The 22,332-nt window shown below is 39.4% G+C and overlaps 1 protein-coding gene across 1 annotated transcript in view; it reads right to left on the bottom strand.

The window, feature by feature from the left end:
- LAMA4 (laminin subunit alpha 4) overlaps positions 1 to 22,332 on the bottom strand; it is a 127,987-nt gene that overhangs the window by 34,300 nt on the left and 71,355 nt on the right. The window contains exons 10-20 of the mRNA XM_054022623.1: positions 20,368 to 20,535; positions 18,876 to 19,069; positions 14,652 to 14,768; positions 12,587 to 12,735; positions 10,150 to 10,291; positions 8,216 to 8,312; positions 7,163 to 7,279; positions 5,546 to 5,731; positions 5,064 to 5,203; positions 3,005 to 3,178; positions 1,795 to 1,937 (exon numbers count right to left, since the gene is read on the bottom strand). Coding sequence (XP_053878598.1) covers positions 1,795 to 1,937; positions 3,005 to 3,178; positions 5,064 to 5,203; positions 5,546 to 5,731; positions 7,163 to 7,279; positions 8,216 to 8,312; positions 10,150 to 10,291; positions 12,587 to 12,735; positions 14,652 to 14,768; positions 18,876 to 19,069; positions 20,368 to 20,535 — 1,627 coding nt within the window. The remainder of the gene's footprint in view (positions 1 to 1,794; positions 1,938 to 3,004; positions 3,179 to 5,063; positions 5,204 to 5,545; positions 5,732 to 7,162; positions 7,280 to 8,215; positions 8,313 to 10,149; positions 10,292 to 12,586; positions 12,736 to 14,651; positions 14,769 to 18,875; positions 19,070 to 20,367; positions 20,536 to 22,332) is intronic.

Raw genomic sequence — 22,332 nt, 5'->3', positions numbered from 1 at the left:
AACAAAGTTTTTTTGGTAGTTTAATGTAAGTATTTTCTCCACCAGAAAAGCATCACCCATCTGGTGTTCTGGCTGGGACCAAAGCGAGAAATTACAGAGATTGGAGTGGATTCTCCTTCCACTTACTACTTGAGCCTGCCCTCTTGGAGTCAATGGAATTTCTACTGACTCCAATGGAAGCAGGATTAGACTCTTAGGCTTGTGCCAATGAATAGCTCCATGGATGTTGCACTAGTGGAAAGATGGTGGAGAACAAGATTCAGGCCCAATTGTTTTTTCTGGCGCTCTTGGGACAAATATTTGGGTCAGGTGTCGGATCAGGAAGAAATGGAGAAAAGATGTTGTTAACTATGGAGGACACATTTCTATTTTCTAGCTTTTTTTCACCTTTCCTAATAAAAAAAAAAAGCTATATTAGAGCTGTCGATTAATCTCAGTTAACTCACGCGATTAACAAAAAAAATAATCACGATTAATCGCACTGTTAAACAATAGAATACAAATTGAAATGTATTAAATATTTTTGATGTTCTCATTTGCAGTAGCCCTATCTAAGCATTTGTTCTCTTCAGCAATTATTCATTACTCCTTTGTAGAGCACAGCATGGATGCATATCCTCTGGAATGGTGGTTAAAGCATCAAGGGACATATGAATCTTTAGTGCATCTGGCATGTAAAGATCTTGCGACGCCGGCTACAACAGTGCCGTGAGAACACTTGTTCTCACTTTCAGGTGACATTGTAATAAAGAAGTGAGCAGCAGCATCTCCCATAAATGTAAACAAACTTGTTTGTCTTAGCAATTGGCTGAACAAGAAGTAGGACTGAGTGGACTTGTAGGCTCTAAAGTTTTACATTGTTTTATTTTTTGAATACAGGTTGTTTTTGTACATAATTCTACATTTGTAAGTTCAACTTTCACGATAAAGAGATTGCACTACAGTACTTGGATTAGGTAAATTGAAAAATACCATTTCTTTTGTTTTTTACGGTGCAAATATTTATAATAAAAATAAATATAAAGTGAGCACTGTACACTTTGTATTCTGTGTTGTAACTGAAATCAATATATTTGAAAGTGTAGAAAAATATTTAAATAAATGGTATTCTATTATTGTTTAATAGCACGGTTAATCACACAATTATTTTTTTAATTGCTTGACAGCCCTAATATATATATTTCCAGACTGCCTTTTTGTCCAACCGAAGAAAGAAAGTCTTTTTAAAGTCACTGTTAGCCTGAGGTCAGCATCCTCCTTTTTCTCCTGCAATTGTTTTAAAAACTCTGCCCTGCCTTTACTGTGTTTAGAACATCAAATGTGACACATGCCGTATAGAAGTGAAAATAATCAAAAAAAGGTTCTTAACTCATGATATTGTAGTTTTTCAAGGGATCCCTATTCCCATGGAATTCTGAACAAGATTGGCAGGGCTGGCTATCTCATCAGTTTGCTAAAGACCTAGCTAACCAGCCTTGTCATAATCCCATAAGGTAATGTTAGGGCATGTCTTCACTAGCAACGTTAAAGCACTGCTGTGGCAACGTTTTAATGTGTCTGTGTAGTCTTGGCACCAGCACTGGGAAAGCTATAAAAAACCCACCTCCGTGAGGGGAGTAGCTACCAGTGTTTTTTCACACTCCTGAGCGAGAAAGTTGCAGCGCTGTAAAGTGGCAGTGTAGACAAGGCCTTAGATAGTTAACAGGCACTGGTGAGTTTTACTTGGTCACTTGTGAAATTCTCAAACCAAACTGATCTCATAAGAAATAGAGCAGCTCCACATAAACACTTTACCTCTCAACTTTGACGATACTGAAGTAAGCAGGCCAAGAGCTGATTGGCTTGGAGTCCAGTGGTATCTCCACATCTCGACCTCCCAGATTATAAATATACACCAGGTTGTCATTCTTGATCGCAAGACCCATATAATCTTTTGCCTAAAACACCAATGAGTTGGGATGTCAAGACTACTTGATTCACTCGTAATCCAAAAAAGCTAATAAATGTTAGACAGCTTTAGACAAAAGGGAATATTTATGTACAGTTAATAAACTAAAGCACATCTTCCATTAATTATATAATTTCAGTAGATGGTACTGCACAGGACAAAACTGTCCCAAAAAGTATGGTTTCAAATCCGTTGTGGATGAAGTAATTGCCAAGTTAAATATTTCTAAGATATTTTCTGACTGAAATCTATCACATGCTCTTGCATGTGCCTATTGTTTACTAGGCAGTATCAATATAGGAAGTGGCAATAAAGGCTTGTCCAAGGGCATAGATATGATGCACATAATCAGATTTGCTCTCAGTAGGGAATTTCTTAATTTACATACACTGTACGCAGAAATTCCTTTAAAAAAAAAAAGATTAAAGAGAAAAGCCCTTGACTTCACCTTTCCAAACTAGTAGTTGGCCGAGATTGCACATACTTTGTGAGATGTGTCTTTTTTGTTTTTCTTTAACAGTAAAAATTTAACACAGTTGCTTCACAACACTTTTTGATAACGAGAGTGCAAGCCCTTTCTAAGTGTTCAAAAGTAGATATGAGACGGGTATTCAAAAGCAGCAGCACATGCCACAGGCAAAGAAGCACTCTTATCTCGAAGACCTTTGAACTGCGAGACTTGAAATCTACATTGTCAGCAGTACTGTGTTGATTACATGTGACCCACGAAAGCCTGGCAGACAGAAGTAATTGCTTCAGAGCAATTCAATACCAGTTGAGTGTGGATGGCAAGTGTAGTTTACAGCTGCCAGCCTCTGTATCTCAGTACACCAGGAAATGCAATTTGTTACTTGGATAGAATACTTTATTGGAGAGAGGGAAAAATTGCAAGGATAGTTCACTGTATGTCACTAATGACCAGCATCAGTAAAATATTACTGTGGAAATCCCTGATGGTAGGAAATAGAGAAATGTTGCTGAAAAATCCACATACTTATTTCCACTTATGTCTTTTTTTTTTTTTTCAGAATAAAATTAATTCGATTATTTTCTTACATTTTTGTTTCCAAGGTACAGAACAAATCTATCTGGAGATGCTGCCAGCTGTGGGTGGTCTTTCTGAAGTTTCATATACAAGCTCATGGAGGTAAAAGCCTTTAAGTCATCTAGGCTCGTCTTTGGATTAACTTCTACAGCTGATCGGCCTTCAAACTTCATAGAGACTTGAACCTGAAGTGGCAAACATACAAAGTTAGAGACGTTCTGTTCTGAGACTCTGCTATGGGGAAATTTGCAAACATACTCCCTCAACAGCTTCCTTGACAAATAATGACAAGTGTCTTGTTGAATCAGGGCTATAATATTATTCTGTACACAACAAACTTCTTGCATATTTTAAAAAATTCTTTCCCAATCATTTATTTCTTTGCTTCAGAAATAGACCTAATTCTCCTCTCACTTTCTCTGGTTTAAATCAGGAGTTACCCCACTGAAGTCAATGGAGTTATACTAGTGTAAAAGTGGTATAAATGAGAGGTTAATTAGGCCAAGAGCATTCATTTTAAGATATCTTTAAACATATTTAAAGCAATGTTTTTACATTTTGAAGAACTGTGTATGTTTTAAAACTAAAACATATTTAAGGAAAAGTCAAATATTGTAGTTCCTGACTGAGTTTTGGTTTTTCGGACCAAATGTAGATAGTTCAATTTAGGTGGACAGTGTTAAAGGGTATACCAGGCCATTGTGGTTCCCTGCTGGCGGCCCCGCTGATCCATCCGCAGATCCGGGATAACTGACATCTCGCACTTGAGATGGGTGTAGGTATCATTCCGTGTCACATATCTCCTTGCTGGGGGGGTGGTCTCGCATCCCACTTCTAGTACCATGTTTATGGTGGGTTGCACTTACTTCTTTGAGTGCCCCCCCGGTATCCGGGTACAATACTGTCATTTTCTTCAGCTCCCTGCACCCCCCTGCAGGCTATCAGTCAGACTCAGTGGGTCTTTTGTGGCTTGGTCCTGTGGCCAGGTCACACAGTTCAAACCCCTTTCTGGGGTACAACAAACTCAAATAGAAGTTCCTTGCCCTTCAGGGCCAATGATAAATCAAATGGTTTCTTATCCTTCTGAGGCTTAATTCTTTCTCCAGAATTAAGCCAGCAGGGTTCCTCGTGCACACGTTCCCTTGATTGTGGCCAGAAATGGGCCCTGGCCTGGCCTGGTTCCTTTGGCTGCAGCCCAGGGAGAGTCCCTCCTCACTTCACTGCCAGGAATTGCTTTGCTAGCAGGCAGCTTCTTTTATTTTAGCTTGCTGTGCCTTGATTGGCTGTTGCTGGTGTCCAGCCCTTTTAGCTGATGGAGGACCAGATCTCAATGGTTCCCCAAATGGCTGGTCCTGGTCTAATGGCTGGTCTAATACTCGCTGCTCTTTTCCGCTCAGAGAACTGTTTCCTGGGGCAGGGTGAAGCAGAGCACTGATGCTTCCAGCAGGATGTCACAAAAACCTGGTACACCATTACAGTCAGAATATTCCAACACTGTACAGATGTATTCTTATACGGACTTCTCAGAATTCATCCAAATGCAACTGAATATATCATTTTCATTTTCACCAACTGTTGTTATAAAGTGTTTGCCAGAAAAATCTCTACACTTTTGCTGTTGCAATTAATGTCACCATGGTGTTAGTATAGTACAGATTTTCTTATGTGAAAAAGGCCTTTTTTAACAAAAAGAAATATTGTGAACTCACAATGTTTGTTACTGAAATGATCACAGTTGCTACTGCTTCTAATTAATGTTGGCAATTGAATAATAAACTAATAGTAAATACCATTTTAGCTTTAAATGATTCTGCTGCAGTGACCACCATTATCAAATTGTCTAATTAACATTACCATCATATTTATGATATTCTGCCATGAAGACCATGTTAATTATCTGCCTGTAAAGATTTTAATTGCTACTAGTGTACTGTGCTCATCCAGTTGTTAGGGAGAGATAACATAACATCAAGGTTCAGACCTGGAATCTAGCCCAGGGAAATGGAGTTGTTAGTAAGATGCATTTGATCATTATCACTCATAACCGAATGTCTGATCCGAGTGTTTTACCTTGCTTGCTACACTCCTAGTCTGAGCAATTAGCTCCCTGATCCGTTGAATGCTGGCAGAAATGTTGTTTGCTGGCAACTTTTGGTCTACTGTACGCAGTTTATCCAGGAGCTGAGGGATGACCTCTGTCAGATTCTTCACTGCAATTAGAAAGGAAACTAAAAGCCCAATTCTCCACTGCATAACATTGTTTTTGTACCAGTGGAATTCAATTTGCATTCCCTTCCCTCTCACTAGTATTTGTTTGCATCACCCACCTGTTGACTTTCAATGAGTCTCAAAAAAATTTGAGTCATTTTTCAAGCACTTGTTATCCAGTAGTTAGAGCAAATAGTAATATAATATGCTGTGAGGTGACAGGGAAAGCAACTCATACCATATTCAATGGTGATACATGTCAATCTACATTTACAGTATAGTGCTTGCAATGAATACCTGCTACAGTAACACTGGGTCTCAATGCCATGTTACAGTTAGTATACCTGCATCCCCAGCTGAATCCACAGCACTGTCATAAGCAACTGCATCATGTTTAAAGTTCTGAAGGTTCTCTGACCAGTTCTTCAGATTCTTAGCCATTGGGGTAGTAGTCTGGGTTACTGCCTTGGTAGTATTGACAGCCTCTTGAGTAATGAGTTCAGATTGGTCCAAACGCTGTCTAATATCACCTGTAATATGAATAGAGAACGAGCAGTAATAAATACTATTAAAGTAGCCAACTTCTGACTAATGCTTCAGAAAATGAAAATAAGATTAATGCGAGTTTCGCTTCAACTGTGCTTGAGCTTTCCTCACACAGAGGTAAAAAACAAACCTTAGTTTTATTATTTTTTCAAATTATACAGAGAATTTGAAAACCTTCCCTTGTTTGCTGTTATATTAATGAGTAAGATGTACCAAGTGCCCTTGGCTGATCGTTAGACTGTTACATTTTAAGCTTTTCAGTGAGCTTGATTTGTAATGGCTACTATATCCAAGGCCCTGGGACTAGACTGGATTAAAAACATATTTTATTTTCTGTGACATTGTCAAAGACTATGAAATTTTTTTGTTGAATTTTTTTGGTGAACATTTTCAGGTTATTATAGTAAAACAAAAACTGAGAAGTTTTTCACCTCTGACATTCTCTTTCAGTTTTTTCTAAAACAAGAACCCTGAAAATATCAAATAAACCTGAAATTTTCATATGACAACATACTTTTAGTCAAAAATCCATTTTTCATTGAAAAACGTTTTGATGAAAAATTGTTGCCCAGCTCCACTTGGGATATGCATGGCCCTCAGGACATGGTGAAGAACAGCTGGAAATGCCTAATGGATGCTCATGACCTCTATTTATTTCAAGAATTAAGGGAACACCTAGCTAATCATAAATAGCCAGTGGCAGCCCACCAAAGTATTCAATCTGCCAAGTACAATATACACTTGAATTAAATTTTGATTATTAGTGCAGTAGGTCTACAAATTAATGGAGTATCCAGTCTGTAGTAAAGTCAAGAATAACGTGATGGATGGCAACCTTTAGTAAACTGGAGTCCAAGACAAGTCAATGCAGCTTCAGATGATAGGATACGTTATCTCATCATGCTATGGAAAGCACCATAGAATGAACTATTGCATTGTCATTGTTAATGGGGATTACGTCACATTATTTTCTTTAAAAATAATGAACAAAAGAGAAAGAACTAACATGTGTCACCTTGTAACTTTTATATTATATCATCATAATTGCAATTTGGGGAGACAAGAAGTGCTCAGCTTTGCCTTGTGAACAGTTTCTGGCTTTGCCTAAATGACTCATGTGATAAGACTTTGATGACTAATGAGATGTCATTCGAAGTAATTATGTGGCCTGTGGCTAAGAACGTGCACATCAGAAAGACAATGTGTTTTACTGCAGGTTATCTTAATTTTCTGCCTTCATCGGGAAGTTCCAGGAATCTTTCCTACATTTTGAATGGGTTAAAGGCAGACTTGTTTATGAAATCTTATTTTTAAAGATTCAGCCAAATGCTGCTTGAGCTAACCAGAGAGGGGATCTTTATTTTAAATTTCATAGTCAGAAAGTAAAGATAAAGTCGATGTATTTATCTTATAACCTTGTTCTATCGATTGAATTTGTTTCCTGGCTTTCATCAAGCGGCTTTTCAGAGCATCCTTTCTGGCAATTGTTCCAGCAATACGGCGAGTAGTGTCCTCAACAGTTAAATCATTACCTGTAAGGACAGAACAGAAGAAACAATTGAACTTTATGATTTCAAAGAGCACTTAAAAAATCTTGTCTTTAGTGTTACTATGCTGCACAAATATACTGCTGTGCATTTAACAAACACTAGCTACTATAGTGTTTACCCTGATTAACTTTAATATCATGCATTCTAGTGATGTTGGTTTCAGGTGATCTAAATTGCTAAGCAATCTTGCAGCTGATGCTCAACGTTCTCCTGGAAGGTTTCAGAGTAGCAGCCGTGTTAGTCTGTATCCGCAAAAAGAACAGGAGTACTTGTGGCACCTTAGAGACTAACAAGAGTCTTCTCAGGAGAATCTGGAAGCTGCTTCCCTATCTTCATTAAAGATCAACTCTCAAAAAGGGCTTTGATAGCCAGTAACTACTTGGGACAGGTGCTAATATATTACAGTACAAACTTCAAGGTGAGTTTTTATGGAAAGCACAAGGACTTGAAAAATAAAAACAGTAATTTCCATTGTTTTTATAGAAGTTCCATTATTTTCATTGAAGAAACTGCCAGAATCTTTTAAATCTTATCTTATTCCTAACTAGATTTGTAGGGTCCAAAACTGCATTCACTTATGCATGAGAGTAAATGAATGTATTGACCTCCGTGAGACTACTCAGATGAGTAAAGTTACTCAAATGCATAAATGTTTGCAGGATCAGACCCTTAATTTTTTAATACACCTGTAAATGTGCCCACTGTAAATAACAGAAAACTCTCAGCAGCTTGGCACGACACTAGCTATTCAAATCGTACATTTTCTTTCTAACACATTGGATTCTAACTTTGATCAATATGTTATTCTGTTGCAGAAGCATTTCCTCCTTAATGATGTGCTTTGAAATCTCTTTTCATATACAGAGCTATCGTATTACCAGCAAAGTAGTGAAACCAATAGGAAGGATGTATATTTACTGGCATCTGCTGTCTCTTGTAGTTCCTTGGCTTGATTGAGGAGCCTTTCACTTTCATCTTTATGGTAAATGATCTGAGTATCAATTCCAACTACAGCCTACAAATTCATTTAAAAAAAAGGGTCAGAATCTGCTTGATGAAATGTATCTCTTTATTGTGTCTGCTTTTAGATGACATAATATTTCACACAGGCACAAAACTACAAAATTGCTGCTGTTCCATTTTCTCCGTTAAAGTAAAAAGTAGGTGTCTGGATGAGAAAAGAGGCTCTAATGCAAATTTTCTATAGGTTGCAACTGAAGTTTAAAGGAATGTATTTCCTCCAGACAGGCAAACTGAATAATAAATCCGCAGTATAGCACAAATATAATCTATATTAGGCAACTAAGATGTGGCCTAATCAATCGTCACGCTATTCAGATTGCAAGACACTATCTCTGAGAAGGAAGAAGTAGCCATTATCAGTTCCCCACTAGGGAGATCATCCCCTGGCAGGGAGGAAGAATGGAGCAAGCTGTGGGATAAATAGAAGATGCATAAGATGCTTTTTAATTCTGGAACTTGCTTTCATTGAAGTCAATGGCAAAAGTCTCATTGGCTTCAATGGGTGCAAAATTGGGCCAAAAAGGAGCGAGACTGAGAGGGTGAATCTTCCAAGATAAGAGAATGGTTGCTTGCTCTTATATGCAGGGGTTGGGGATCTGCTTCATGAACTGCTTACTCCTTCTCCAAAGTTAGGCTCCCTGGGCCATGACACCTGTGGCAATCTCTCCTCGGTGACTCACTGACCAGAGGATGGAGTTCCTTGGATGAGACATAGGTGGTCAGCCTAGTGTATTGAAGGATGAATTTGTAAACTCTGCAGGGCAGGAACAAAGTCCTCCTATATGTTTTGTAAAGCACTGTGCATACTTACAATGCTGTAAAATAACAAATAATAAGTGTTAGAAAGTCTGAATTCAAATATGGCACAAACATGAATGGCAGCTCAGATGTCAAATCTAATTTTCAGCTAAGTTGTTCTTTTGTGCAGTTTTTCTAGGTGGGCCAAGTGAGGCCCATGGGCTTCCCAATAAAATCATGTACTGGATGGCTCAAGGGGCCAATCCAGTGTAAAACTTGCACATTAAAACTTATTCTACTTGCAGTACACTATAACCTATATTTAATAATGTCTTAAACTTAAGTACTGCTTTACAGCACACAGAATCCCAAAGAGCTTACAAACTATTCAGGCCAAATTCAGTAGTGATATGTAAGTGGATGTAAGTTATAAAGTAGGGTGAACACTACTTAAACATATGCTTTCTTCTGGCTCTTTGGCACGCAAGTTACACCAACTTAGATTCCTTTTCACATCAATAGAGCAAGTAAATGATAGTTTAAGAGTGTTTAAGTGACTGTATGGGAATCAATGCTAGGGAAATAGGGGCAGATTCAGCAAAGCACTTTATCCTTGAAGTCAATGGGACATATGATTATGCTTAAGAGCTTTGCTTGTAAGGGATGGCACTATGTATATGCTCACATCAAGTATATGCTTAGCCAGCTTTGCCAAATTTGGGTCAGAGTCTAATCACCACCACCTTCTGCATCACTTCTGATCTATCACTTCAACCACTCCTGAGATGCAGCCTCTCTGGGGGCAAAACATGGCAGCCGTTTAACAGCACACAGCAACACTACACAACAGTTTAGGACAGGAAGTGAAGAACACTGTATACTTTTGAAACTACAGGGGAAATTTGGGATAGCAGAAGTAATTAACCAGTTTGGAATTTGATCAGACAAGAGGGATGAAGCCCCCCTTCTTGCAAAAATGTTAATTGACAAATGACGAAGAGCTTGGTTTTACTTTACACCCAAGAGCCCAAAGTCATGCTGGGATCCTGATTCAGTGCAAAGCAGACATGAACATTATGAAAACTACTTACATCACTGAGTCTGTGTGTTGTGTTTAACGCCAGTAATGCAGTTTCATTAGCTTCTTCAATATAAGTAGCAATATTTTCATAGACATTTGAGGCATTTAATGCCTTTTGTACCAACCCATTTGTATCAATACTGTGTAAATTCCTGTTAGAAGGACAGAAGGGGAAAAAAGAAAAAATAATTTGTTTACATCTCTTACTTGTAAAATTATGAGACACAGGAACTTTGGTCTAAAATACTACTCTCACTTCCGTACATGCCCATTGACTCCCATCTGATTTCCGTGATTTGCACATGTGTGAAAATGGAATTAGGCCATTTGACTGGAACTTTCAAAAATGCTCAGCAATAACCTAACTCTGTTCCCACTGAGGTCAATGGAACTTTTACCATTGACTCCAATGAGAGCAGAGAGAGGCCAGCACTGAGTGCTTTTATGAAGACTACCATTTAGGTGTAGTTTACATATTTCAGTTTCATATAATAATTAAGCTAGCTACTAGGTATATCTAACATCAATTTATGACCTCAATCCTTCAGCTATTAACAACTTTCAATAGGTTTTTACATTTAATGATGAACAAACCCATGAAAATTCAGAGCTTATGTTTGGTTCAGAGAGGAATTAAAAAACACTTTATCCTAACTTTCCAGATTTAGGGCCTAATCTTGCAAACACATACTTTCAATGGGACTACTCTCAGTAATCAAATTAATCATATATGTAAATGATTGACAGATCAGGGCCTTATTGCATCTCCAGACTGGACTCTCTCATAAGATTTCTGAAATGTCTTGCTAAATGTGTCCAAAGACCAAAATGAAACTATACTAAACAAAATAAAGACAAGCAAAGAAAAACAGCAAAACCAGAAGGCATGATTTGAAGACAGAATGTTTTAAGGGATTAAACTTTCACTATTGGATAATCTTTCCAACAAATATCATAGTGTCACATTTCCATCAGTACGATCCATAAAGGTTTCCATTTGCTTTGTATTAAATTCCTGAAGTCATGTACTAGATAAAGTGCTAGCTATCCATTTCATCCTGTCGTGGGGGCACTCTCTTTCAAATGACTTCAATACCATTCATTAGTAGCTCTCATACCTAACATACCAGTTTTTTGTGGGGGTCTGTTCCAGTTTATGTAAAATTATAGACGAAGGGTAAGCAACGAATGGCATGTGTGCCAAAGGTGGCATGCAAGCTGATTTTCAGTGGCACTCACACTGCCCAGGTCCTGGCCACCGGTCCGGGGGGCTCTGCATTTTAATTTAATTTTCAATTAAGCTTCTTAAACATTTAAAAAACCTTATTTACTTTACATACAACAGTAGTTTAGTTATATATTATAGACTTATAGAGAGAGACCTTCTAAAAAGTTAAAATGTGTGACTGGCATGTGAAACCTTAAATTAGAGTGAATAAATGAAGACTCAGCACACCACTTCTGAAAGGTTGCTGACTCCTGTTATAGACTATGTAATTTTAAGTTTTTGCATTGTATGGTTTTATAATAAGAAACCACTGGCTTTCTGTGTAATTTTTTTCTCTATTTTCATCTCCTATCTAGGGCTTAAGTATATTAAGAAACAACTGTTAAAATGTATTTAAATTAGATACTTGATGAGCAGTGAAGGATTGATACTGCAAACATTTATGCACATGAATACCTTTACTCAATGATACTGAAAGCAGAATTTGGTGAACATGTTTTCTGCAAGTAATCACTTACAATAATAATTTTTTCACACATAATCACAGTTGTAAATAAATCCATAATTCCCATCTGTCTAGAAGTCACTTTTGTATATATTGGTTAAAATCTAAGTATTTATCATCTGTCAACAGAACAAAAAGGCTTGGGACACCTTTAATGTATGCAACTGGACCAATTCACCTTGACACCATCCATTTGGTATTTAAATTACTATAGGTATAGTACATTCAGTTTGAGTCAAAACTACAGCACGCCCTACCTCTCAGTGTAGCTGTAAGGCAATTTTTTATGTGAACCATCTTATTCACATGAACCATTTTATTCTTATGAGCTACATTTGCAATCCCCATTTACATTTGCCAGTATCATATTATTTCTCAGTTATCTACTTTATCTATGCCTCTGTTACTTTGGGATTATAAAGAAATGATTGAAAAATGTATGAATAAAAAACAGAGGGAATTAAAAAAATATTTAAAAAAAAAAAAAAAATCTAAAATATTAAACAAAATATTGACCAGCTCTAGTTAAAAGACTTTCTCACAGATTGTGATATAATCCCTGGCACATATGACCTTACAATGATTTGTTTAATGTGTATCTATAGTCAGTATATATAATGTCACTATCTTTTTGCTTGTCTGTTTACCCATCTATCTGTGTGACTAGCAACTCTTAAAATTAGCACAGTACAGTCTGCTGTAGTTAAAATTTACCGGTCCAACTCGTCAGCAAGTCTTTGAAGCTCCTGTGCGTGTTCCATAGCCTGCTGCACCAAATCATCACCAAATCGAGACAAATTGGCTAGCTTTTCTTGTAATTCCTTTTTCGCGCCATCTATTTCTGCATAGAACCCCGACACATTCTAAACAAAATATGGAAGGATAGAAAGAATCTGAAAATAGTAACAAAAATATCCTCTTTACTCTTAACAGTACAGGGTTTTTTGGGTATATTAGGTAACATATATTTTAACTATGATATATTTTAACAGATGGAAAAGAGGGAAGTTGAAAAGGAGGCAAAATACAGATGGGGTCAAGGTGACTGAAAGGGAGGAGTGTGAAGAGTGAGAAAAATAAGCCAAAATATCATAAACAGAGGGACAGTGGATAGATACATGGGAATGAACACATTTGAGAGATGGTCATATCTTCCATTACCTTTGCTGATATTAGTGCCACAGTGATTAGCTGAAATCATCTGAAATTGAGGCTTAATAGGTGGGATAAAAGTGACAGATCCTACTCCACTGATCTGCACTTGAAGGGCTCACCCCATCTGGATCCACAGCACAGAATGAGGGATGGGGTAGGCTCATCCACCTCTGTGGCACTGTCCACCTCCCCATACATGTGGAGCCTTTGCACTCCCAGCAGATTGTAACCATAAAAGTAATACAGCCTCGGGCTTATTATGTCTTCTGCATAGCCCCTTTGGGGTTCCTAATTGCAGCTTTAGCCATAGGGAAGTCTCCCTGCTAGTGTAGTTCCTACAGATTGAATTCCCTGGGTTCTGCTAGGGTTGCAGACATATTCTGAACCCTTTTCTGCGGAGGGACAAACCTGGGCCCACTGATGGGATTATGTGGGGGAATTCTCATGGAGGTTTCTTTGCAAAAAGCCAGAATCTGTGCCTCTTCTTAAATTAGAAAGAAAAAAATCATGGTTAAAGAATTCTATTTGCAAAGAAACATCTTATAGTGACCGGCTGATTGAACTACTAATAGGTATGGCAGCATGGATTCAGAAGACTGTGACTACCAACAGTTCATGAATGGTTCTTTATAGAGCCACATGTACATATTGTATCACAATACGAAAAAGATTATGTTTACGGCAGGTCACATGTTTTGGGGGGTTTTCTTGTTTTGCTGTGGTGGTGTTGTTGTGTGGGGTTCTTTTCGTTAAACCAGTTTATCAATGAAAAGTGACTTTTCAACCAAAATGAAAAATTTCTGTTTCAATTTTTTTTTGTTAAAAATAAAATAAAATAAATAACCAGAATGAAAAATTTCCACCAAAATTTTGGTCAAAAGTTTCCATTTCTATAAAAAATGGAAACTGAATTTTTTGGGGTAAAGTTCTTCAGTGTTTGGTTATCAGAAACCTCTTCTCAGTTTGCTTCAGGTATTCATAAAAAAGACAAAAAAAATTACAGAAAATATTAAAAAAACCTCTTCTCACAAAAATAATTGGCATTTTCCAACCACCCTCGTCTATTTTCAGCATTGAAACAAAAAGGCTCAACCTTTTTTACACCATGAAACATTAATCCTCACTTCCTCACACCACTGCTCCACAGAGTAATTGACTTTTAAAAGGATTTGTAGATTGGATGTATAATCATCAAATTCCAACAACTGCTTATCTCTAAGTTGAGATTCAGGGTCTTTAACCTGTTCCTGCCTTCTGCCTGAAATGGACAAAGGTGTTTGTGTGGGGCTTTTTCTTTAACAGACAGAATAGTTCTCTGCTCAGTGCATCTTCTGGCCTCTTGACAGGGCATCCCTTGTGAAGTAACTGAGAAATGCATAACAAAAGGCTTAACTAAAATCTATCCCTAATAAGGTGCTCTTAAAATAACAACATTTTTCTATGGCAGTAAAATTTCATTACAAATATTTCGATTGTGGCAAAAATGATTAGGTTTTATTGGAATATTTGTCAGTACTTCAGCAATGCTACATAGAAAGTGTTCTCCAAGTTTGATATTTTGAATACATGACTTGTTAAAAAAAAAAGCATGGCATTTAAACCGGTCATACAATCAGGCACCTACCTTTATCACATCACTTAATTCTACGCTGAATTGTTGTGGCTCAGCTAAAGTATCTATGGCACTTAGCAGAATACTGTTCAGATCATCAGTTTGCTCCTTCACCTTATCTTGTTGCTTCTGCAGAAAAAAAATAAATCCATATTCAGAAATGTTTTGTGCATTGGTAAAATGCAGTGTTAATGTTCTCTGGTATGTTGTTAATATGAACACTACAGTTGTATTGGTAAAATAAATGAACAGATAGCATTAATTAAATGGGAAAAAAGCTAAGATCAAGTTTTGCTCACACTTCTCAAGTTGCATATTATAATATGACATTTCAGTTTGCCTTGTCCTCTTGGAGGACTAGGGCCTTTACAGTAACTCTTCACTTAAAGTCGTCTCGGTTAATGTTGTTTTATTGTTACGTTGCTGATCAATTAGGGAATATACTCATTTAAAGTTGTGCAATCTCCCTTCTAATGTCGTTTGGCAGCCACCTGCTTTGTCTACTGCTTGCAGGAAGAGCAGCCCATTGCAGCTAGCTGGTGGGGGCTTGGAACCAGGGCCCCCCTATCAGCTCCCCGCTCCCCTAAGTTCCCTGTGCAGCAGCTGCCCAGCAGGCTAGCAATTGCAGCTGTCCCTCCCCCCACTGCCATGTGCTGTTCCTGCTCTCTGCCTTGGAGCTGCTCTCTGAGACTCCTGCTTGCTGTGCGGGGGTCAGGAGGGGGGACGGAGGGAAGGAAGAGGGGGGCTAATGTCAGGGTGTCCCCCTTCCCCCTGCTCCTGCACCCCACTTACCCCATCTTCCATAGAGCAGGGGGGACACACCAGGGCTCAGGACGGAGGGAGCTGGCAGCAGCCGCGGTCTCAGCAAGCTGATCTAATTAACAAGGCAGTGTACTTAAAGGGGAAATGCGCATTTCTCCCTCCATTCCTGCTGCCTTATAGAGTGAGAGAGTTAACTTTTGTGGGCTAAGCCAATTGCTAGTTCATCATTTAGCAGTAAGGGAAATATCCCACCCTCTGACTCCTCCACCTCAACCAAGCTTCACAATCATCATCACTGTGTACCAGTATTAAATTGTTTGTTTAAAACTTATACTCTGTGTGTGTGCATATATATGAGTGTGTCTTTTGTCTGGTGAAAAAAATTTCCCTGGAACCTAACCCCATCATTTACATAAATTCTTATGGGGAAATTGGATTTGCTTAACATTGTTTTGCTTAAAGTCAATTTTTCAGGAACATAACTACAACGTTGAGTAAGGAGTTACTGTATTTACAAAAATAAATTTCATTGTATATTGCAGATTGAGCAATTATTGGAATGAACCACCCTTACTACACCATCAGAACAGTGCTCTTGCAGTACAAAGACAAATTAAATATGGACTTTTCACAGTGGCATGTAGGCTAGTTTGGACTGGAAGGTTTTTTACTATGTACAAATTAGAGATCTGTTTTCCATAACAATAATAAAACTAATGTGAATGTTCTCTTTGGTACAGAATCTGCGTTAGTTGTGGAAAGTAATGAAACTCAAACAATGGTTAAAAGCAAAGAACAATTATGACCACATCCAACATACTTCAGCCTTCACTTCATGAATATGAGATAAGCTGCAGATCTGCTTCTGCACAGTAATTATAAAACAAAGGAAGAGAGGAACAAAGAAGACTCTGTACATGAGAATCCTAAGCTTCTTATAGAGCAATTCACAAAAACCGAATGCCTGATTTTATATTTAATTATTAAAAGAAAACACTGAGTCCTTAGCTACATACTATTTAGCGATAATGAAAGTCAGAAAGGAAGAATAAAATAATGATCTGATTCACTGCACTGTTCTCCTGGACATTTGGTGCTTCTTTTCTTACAACATCTCAGGTCCACCAGTTCTAATGCATCCCTACAGCTAACACCCTTGGACTGGCCTTAGAAATCTCCTTTTTACCAAGAAACCTTCTCTTTCTGGGAATTCCTGCATCTTATCTTGCCCATTTTATTTAATACCAAATGCTGTGATTTAAAATCTGGTTCCTGTGACCATGTTGTTCCTCTCTTTGATCATCTATGTTTTTTTTCTTACCTTCGGCATCAAGTTCAAGTTACCAATATTGCCAACCCCAAGAGTTCAAAAGCCATGAGTTGGAATAAAAATATTTTAAAAAAAAGCACACACGACTGGCCTAAAAATCATGAAGTTTAACCTCCCCCCCCCAACAAATCATGTTTTTTAGTCGCTGTCTGGTTTTTGAACTCCTCTGTCCACCCCCAATACATGTGTGACAATTAAAGGGTGAAAATTCAACCTTAAACACATACAAACTGGACACACAAATCTGTAGGCAACAGCTCCCTTGTGTGGCTGCTCCCTGCCAAGTGCCTTCCCTGCCTCCCACTGCCCAGAGGCCATGGCCGGTGCAAGGAAGTTTCGCGCCCTAGGCAAAACTTCTACCTTGCGCCCCCCCCCCAGCTCTGCGGCAGCTCCCCACCCCCACTCCACCCTGAGGCGCTCTCCCCCCCACGGCAGCTCCTCCCCCGGCTCGGGGAGCCATGCAGCAGCTCCCCCCCACCCTGGGGCACTCCCCCGCGGCAGCTCCCCACCCCCCGGCCCAGGGATCCGTGCGGCAGCTGTGACCCAGGGGAACCCCTGGGCTGCCGGCGGCATGCTGACCCAGGGGAACACCTGGGCTGCCGGCGGTGGCTCAGACTCCCTCTCCCTCCCAGCGCAGCGGCTGCTGTTTAAAAAAGAAAAAAAAAATGGGGGTGCCACTTTTTGGCACCCCCAAATCTTGGCGCCCTAGGCAACCGCCTAGTTGGCCTAAATGGTAGCACCGGCCCTGCCAGAGGCCTTGCTATTCCCTGGCTCTTCACTGACAGCTATCTCCTGTCTCTAGCCTGCAGGAGAGGGGGCTTTTACTTCCAATTTCCCCCTTCCTGGACTGTGAGTGAGTGAGGGAGTGAGTGTGAGTGAGTGTGTGTGAAAAATGGGTGTTTGAGGCTGCTGCTGCCCCCAAAACTGGAGGGGGCAGCAGCCCTGGGCCTGCTCTGCGGTGCTGTTAGGCACAGGGCCACCCCGCTACTGCAGACAGCAGCTACGATGGCCTGCAGCACATTTGCCTCTAGTGGGCAAACTCTGAAACTACAGACAGCTCTCACAAATTCCTGAGCTGCCTGTGTTTTATCGCGAGATTGTGAGAGTTACCCAAAAATGGGCCAAAGCCATCACGCTCGTGATAAAATCATGAATGCTGGCGACACTGAGACTCTCATCCTGACTCTCAAGGCACCATTCCTGAATACTTTATTTGCATCCTACTTCAACACTGTTCTTTGCACCTCTTCAATGCATGCGCCAAACAGCCTCACTCTCTTTATTCAAATCCCTCTTTAAATAATTTACTATGTATAGAATGTATTTAAAATAATTAAACCCTGACTGCTTGAAATGTGGATCTTCATCTGAATGTGTATGTGTGCGCGTGTGTGTATGTGTACACACCACTGCCTTCTGCTGAATGGAACAAAAACTGCTTCATTTTCGTATAGGACCTATGCTTATAATACTTAAAGGAAATTCTCCTTTAGTTATAGTGAGGGGGCCTTTTGCTTCTGAAACAGGAAAATCTGAGTTGTATCCTGATTATCCCCCTTAAATTAAGAGTAGCCACGTTGTGCAGCGAAGGGTGAGCCGTGAAATCCTTGCCATGGGTTTATTGCAATGTATCTCAGATATGTTTGAGCTGTCAAGCCTGTGTCTTGGTTAGCTCCCTGGGGCAGAGACCACGTCTTCATCTTCTGTAGCTCTGGATAGCAGCTAACTTTTATTAGCACTTATGTAGCTTACATCTAGACTAAGAGTGCCAAATTCATGCGGCAGAATGGACCATTACATTTTTCACTGTGGTCCATGGGCCAGGGGTACGAAGTTAGGGTCATATGAGAAAACAGAAGCACAGAAAGGTAGAGAACTTACCTAAGGTGATACAATTTATCAACTGCAGAGCTGGGAACAGAATCCAGGAGTCCTGACTCCCATTTCTGTGTGTTAGCCATTAGACAGCAATCCCTCCGGTGATGATAACATCAAACCATAATACAGAAACTCACACAGAGGAAAAGTTTCTACTCTGTCATTTCTGTAGCTACACATTTTTAGAATCCAACATTTAAAATGTCCTTGTCAGTGAAAATGTGTTGCTCACAGACACTTACAATATACATGCGGCTGCACAGTACCTCATTCTCTTGGAGTTTGGCAGTATTTTCCTGATTTGTATCCTCCGTTTGCCTGACATAGTCACGAGCCTGGTCCAGAGCCTCCTGTAAGTCTGACAGCTTCATGTTATAGTCATTGAGCTGGTCCAATACGATGGGAAACAGAGATCTGGTGTCATTATACCTCAGCTGCCACTCTTCAACCTGCCTTAGTACTGAGAGAAGAGTCAGAGGTTATTGATTAATCTTTCTGAATTCTTTTGTTCTCTCCTTCACAGCATGAGTTACCAATCTAGCTACATGTCACTTTCCAAAAAGATCAAGATAAGGGTATGCTCTTTCTGATGGAATTTACATATACCAGCATCAGACCAACTTTATGACCTGAGTGGCTGTCCTTAATCAGGGAGTCAGTAAAAACACATTTGCTCGCAGGGAACTTGGGTACCGGCCTATGACACTTAGCTAGACTTTATTTCTAACTATTCTTCTGAATGCGGAAAAAAAACTTGTCTCATTTTAACTTCCTTATAAAAATTTCAAATTACAATGATTTATTATAGAAATGGGCAGGATTGGTTTTTGTTTGTTTACAGTCTCAGCTAACTAGTCCATACTTTTATTCTCGGGATGAAAGAGTACTTATTGTCTTACCTTTCAAGGTGCAATATTCCCAAAATTACCTAGGCCAGGTTGGAAATAATAGTGAGCTAACTGATTCACTACAGTGTGACTCCAGTTTTATGCTGGTGAACCCCATGGAAATCAGTGGAGTTACCCCGGCCTAAGTTTGGAGGCACACAGGATGTGTCTACCGCTGGAGGTATAATTTCCAGATAGATTTACACTGGATTTGATCAAACTAGTGTACTAAAAATAGCAGTGTAGCTGTGGCGACATGGATGGTGGCTCGGGTTAGCCACTTTAGTACACACCTATATTCTCGGATGGGATTGTACTCAGTTGGCTGGCCCATGCCCCTACCCACATCATGGTGGATATTTTTAGCATGCTTCCTTGACCAAAGCTAGTGTTTGTACATCTACCTGTGCTGGAAATAATACCTCCAGCTGTAGTCTAGATATATTTATAGTGGTGAATTAGGTCCTGTAAGTCTACATAGTCCTCATTCTGACAGATAATGGCTTACTCTAACCTTTCCCATTTTTTCATGTTTTTCCTTTTGCAATCAGCAATCTTGGGAAAGTAGCATGGTGGCATGGCACAATCACCTTTAACCCCTTGTTCAAGCAGTGATTACTTAATCTACTGCAAACTCTAGATGAAGACTTTTAATGGTTTCACAGATTTCATATGCTTGCCATAATAGCATGTGTTTTCTTAAGCCATGAGTAGTCCAACTGGCCAGCCACTACAGTCAGCATCTATGAGCAGATTCTTCACATAGGTTCAACATCGGGTTACCATGGTCTGATTACTACTGGAACATCGCTGCTATACTGTGCCTTTCCACCAGAATAAACACACAAATAGATGGAGACCTAAAACTCACGCTCTTGTGCAGCATCGGCCTCCTCATCAGCAAGCAGCCTCTGATTGGTGAAAGGCTTGCGATACTGCATTTCCCTCAGCATCTCCTCTGCCAAGTTCAGCTTCTGAATGATATCTTCAGTGCTCAGCTCATGCTGGATTCCATAGTATTTCATCTTGCTGCTGATTTCTGAGGACAAAGAAACAGAATGTCACTCCAACATAGTTACAGTGAAGTGAACTTTTTTGGAACACTTTCGTCCCTAGGGCCCTGGTTTGAATCCAGTTCAGGTTGATGGTAGGTGAAATGGGGATGACACAGAGTAAAGCTGACACTGATAGTTCTACCCACTAACTTCAGAAACAATGTCTTATGAGTTAGTCTATTTACAACATGTTTCAGAGTATGTTTATCAGATTGTCACAAATATTTCCCAGTGCCTACATATTAATACACATTTGGTTTTTCTTTCCTGCTAAACTATTTTTAGCAATCCACAAACTTCTACCACAACTCCCCTTAATATGTCAGAACCATTTGGGTGTACATAGCACAAATGATTCTCGGCAATCGACCAGAATGTTTACACATGTCAGTTCAGCCCTTGCCAAGTCTCTGACATAAGTACATACCAAGCACAGCACCAGGGCATCCTATCTCTGTCAGAGAGGGGGAGTAACAAATGGTCCATGGAGGCAGAGAAAAAAGGGAGGCATACAAGAGAAGCAGATAAAAATACAAGTGAGAAAGGAGAGAAAGAAAAGGACAGATGCGAGAGACAGCAAAAGGAGAAATGGAAAAAGAGACAGAAAGAAAAGGATGAACGCTGACAAGTATTAGGTTTCCAAGACATATGGAGGGACATGACAAGATAGGCAGGGTAGGGAGGAATGCAGGGATTATGGGCATGACACTTCTTTGGGCCTACATTAAGCCTTGAGTCCTCTAGAGTGAAGCGCAGTAGCTGTTCAACAGTGCACACCAGTACTACATAATAGGGCAATAAATTAAAAAGATTAAAGCTCACTACCCAAAGTAACTACCCAAGTAATTGAAATAGTAGTTGGCGAACCCAAGTAGTTGGTGTTTGGATAGGACAATTAAGTTGTACTTAACACCACATCTTTTCAAAAGGTGCCATGGAACTTCTAATACCCACAACTCGTCAGGATCTCAGTTTTAGGTTTCATGTGAAGAAGGGCACTTCCTACTTTAGAATACCCCTCAAAATTTCAGGCACCCATTCAGTACTGGTATAGAGGGAAGAATGTCCCCTATTGCATCATCTAAACTACTTTCCATAGCACAGAGATTTTGCATAAATGTCCTCCACCCAAGTATTGATCTATACCGACCCTGACTGGAAAGGGGATGTTCAAAGGTCAGGTTAAATCAGTGTTTACATATTGGTATCACATGCAATTTTCCGTTTTGGTCTGTCAATGCTTGAATAACGTAAATGTGCTGTAAGACAGAGCTTGGGCCTTTATGGCACAGGAAACAGGGAAACTTTCAAGTATATTTCATTTGTTTTTTATTACTTCTTGTAGATGCAAAAGGAGGAGCTGCAGTTGGTTCAATCTCAGTTTTATGTGTCCATGTGATAGGAAGGTGCCATCAATATTCTGCAATAGAGATAATAATCTCTGACTGGAGTATCTTTCTTCAGTGCAGTTGTGCTTGGGAAGATGCTCACTGTTGTCACTTGTCCCTGTTACTGATAATAAAAACTGTTGAAAATGCAAACAGTCTCTTAGTCCCTAAATCAAAAAGTTATTTCTTCATCCGGGAAGGTATAAAATGGCCTATTTGCTCGTTGTAAAGTGTGTATATTTTGGAATATATGTTGCTGGTGAGAATGCTGTTATTGCAATAGTAATACACAAAGATAGATTTTAGAAGTGTTATCTGCATCTCTAGACAGTCAGTTCACAGATGAGTTGGACTCCAAGACAATAGATGACAGCTTGTCACAACATTTTAATA

Source organism: Malaclemys terrapin, chromosome 3, assembly GCF_027887155.1.
Source record: "Malaclemys terrapin pileata isolate rMalTer1 chromosome 3, rMalTer1.hap1, whole genome shotgun sequence".
Classification (NCBI taxonomy): Eukaryota; Metazoa; Chordata; order Testudines; family Emydidae; genus Malaclemys; species Malaclemys terrapin.
Note: the sequence above shows the minus strand (reverse complement) of the source record. Positions and strands in the feature narration are given on the sequence as shown.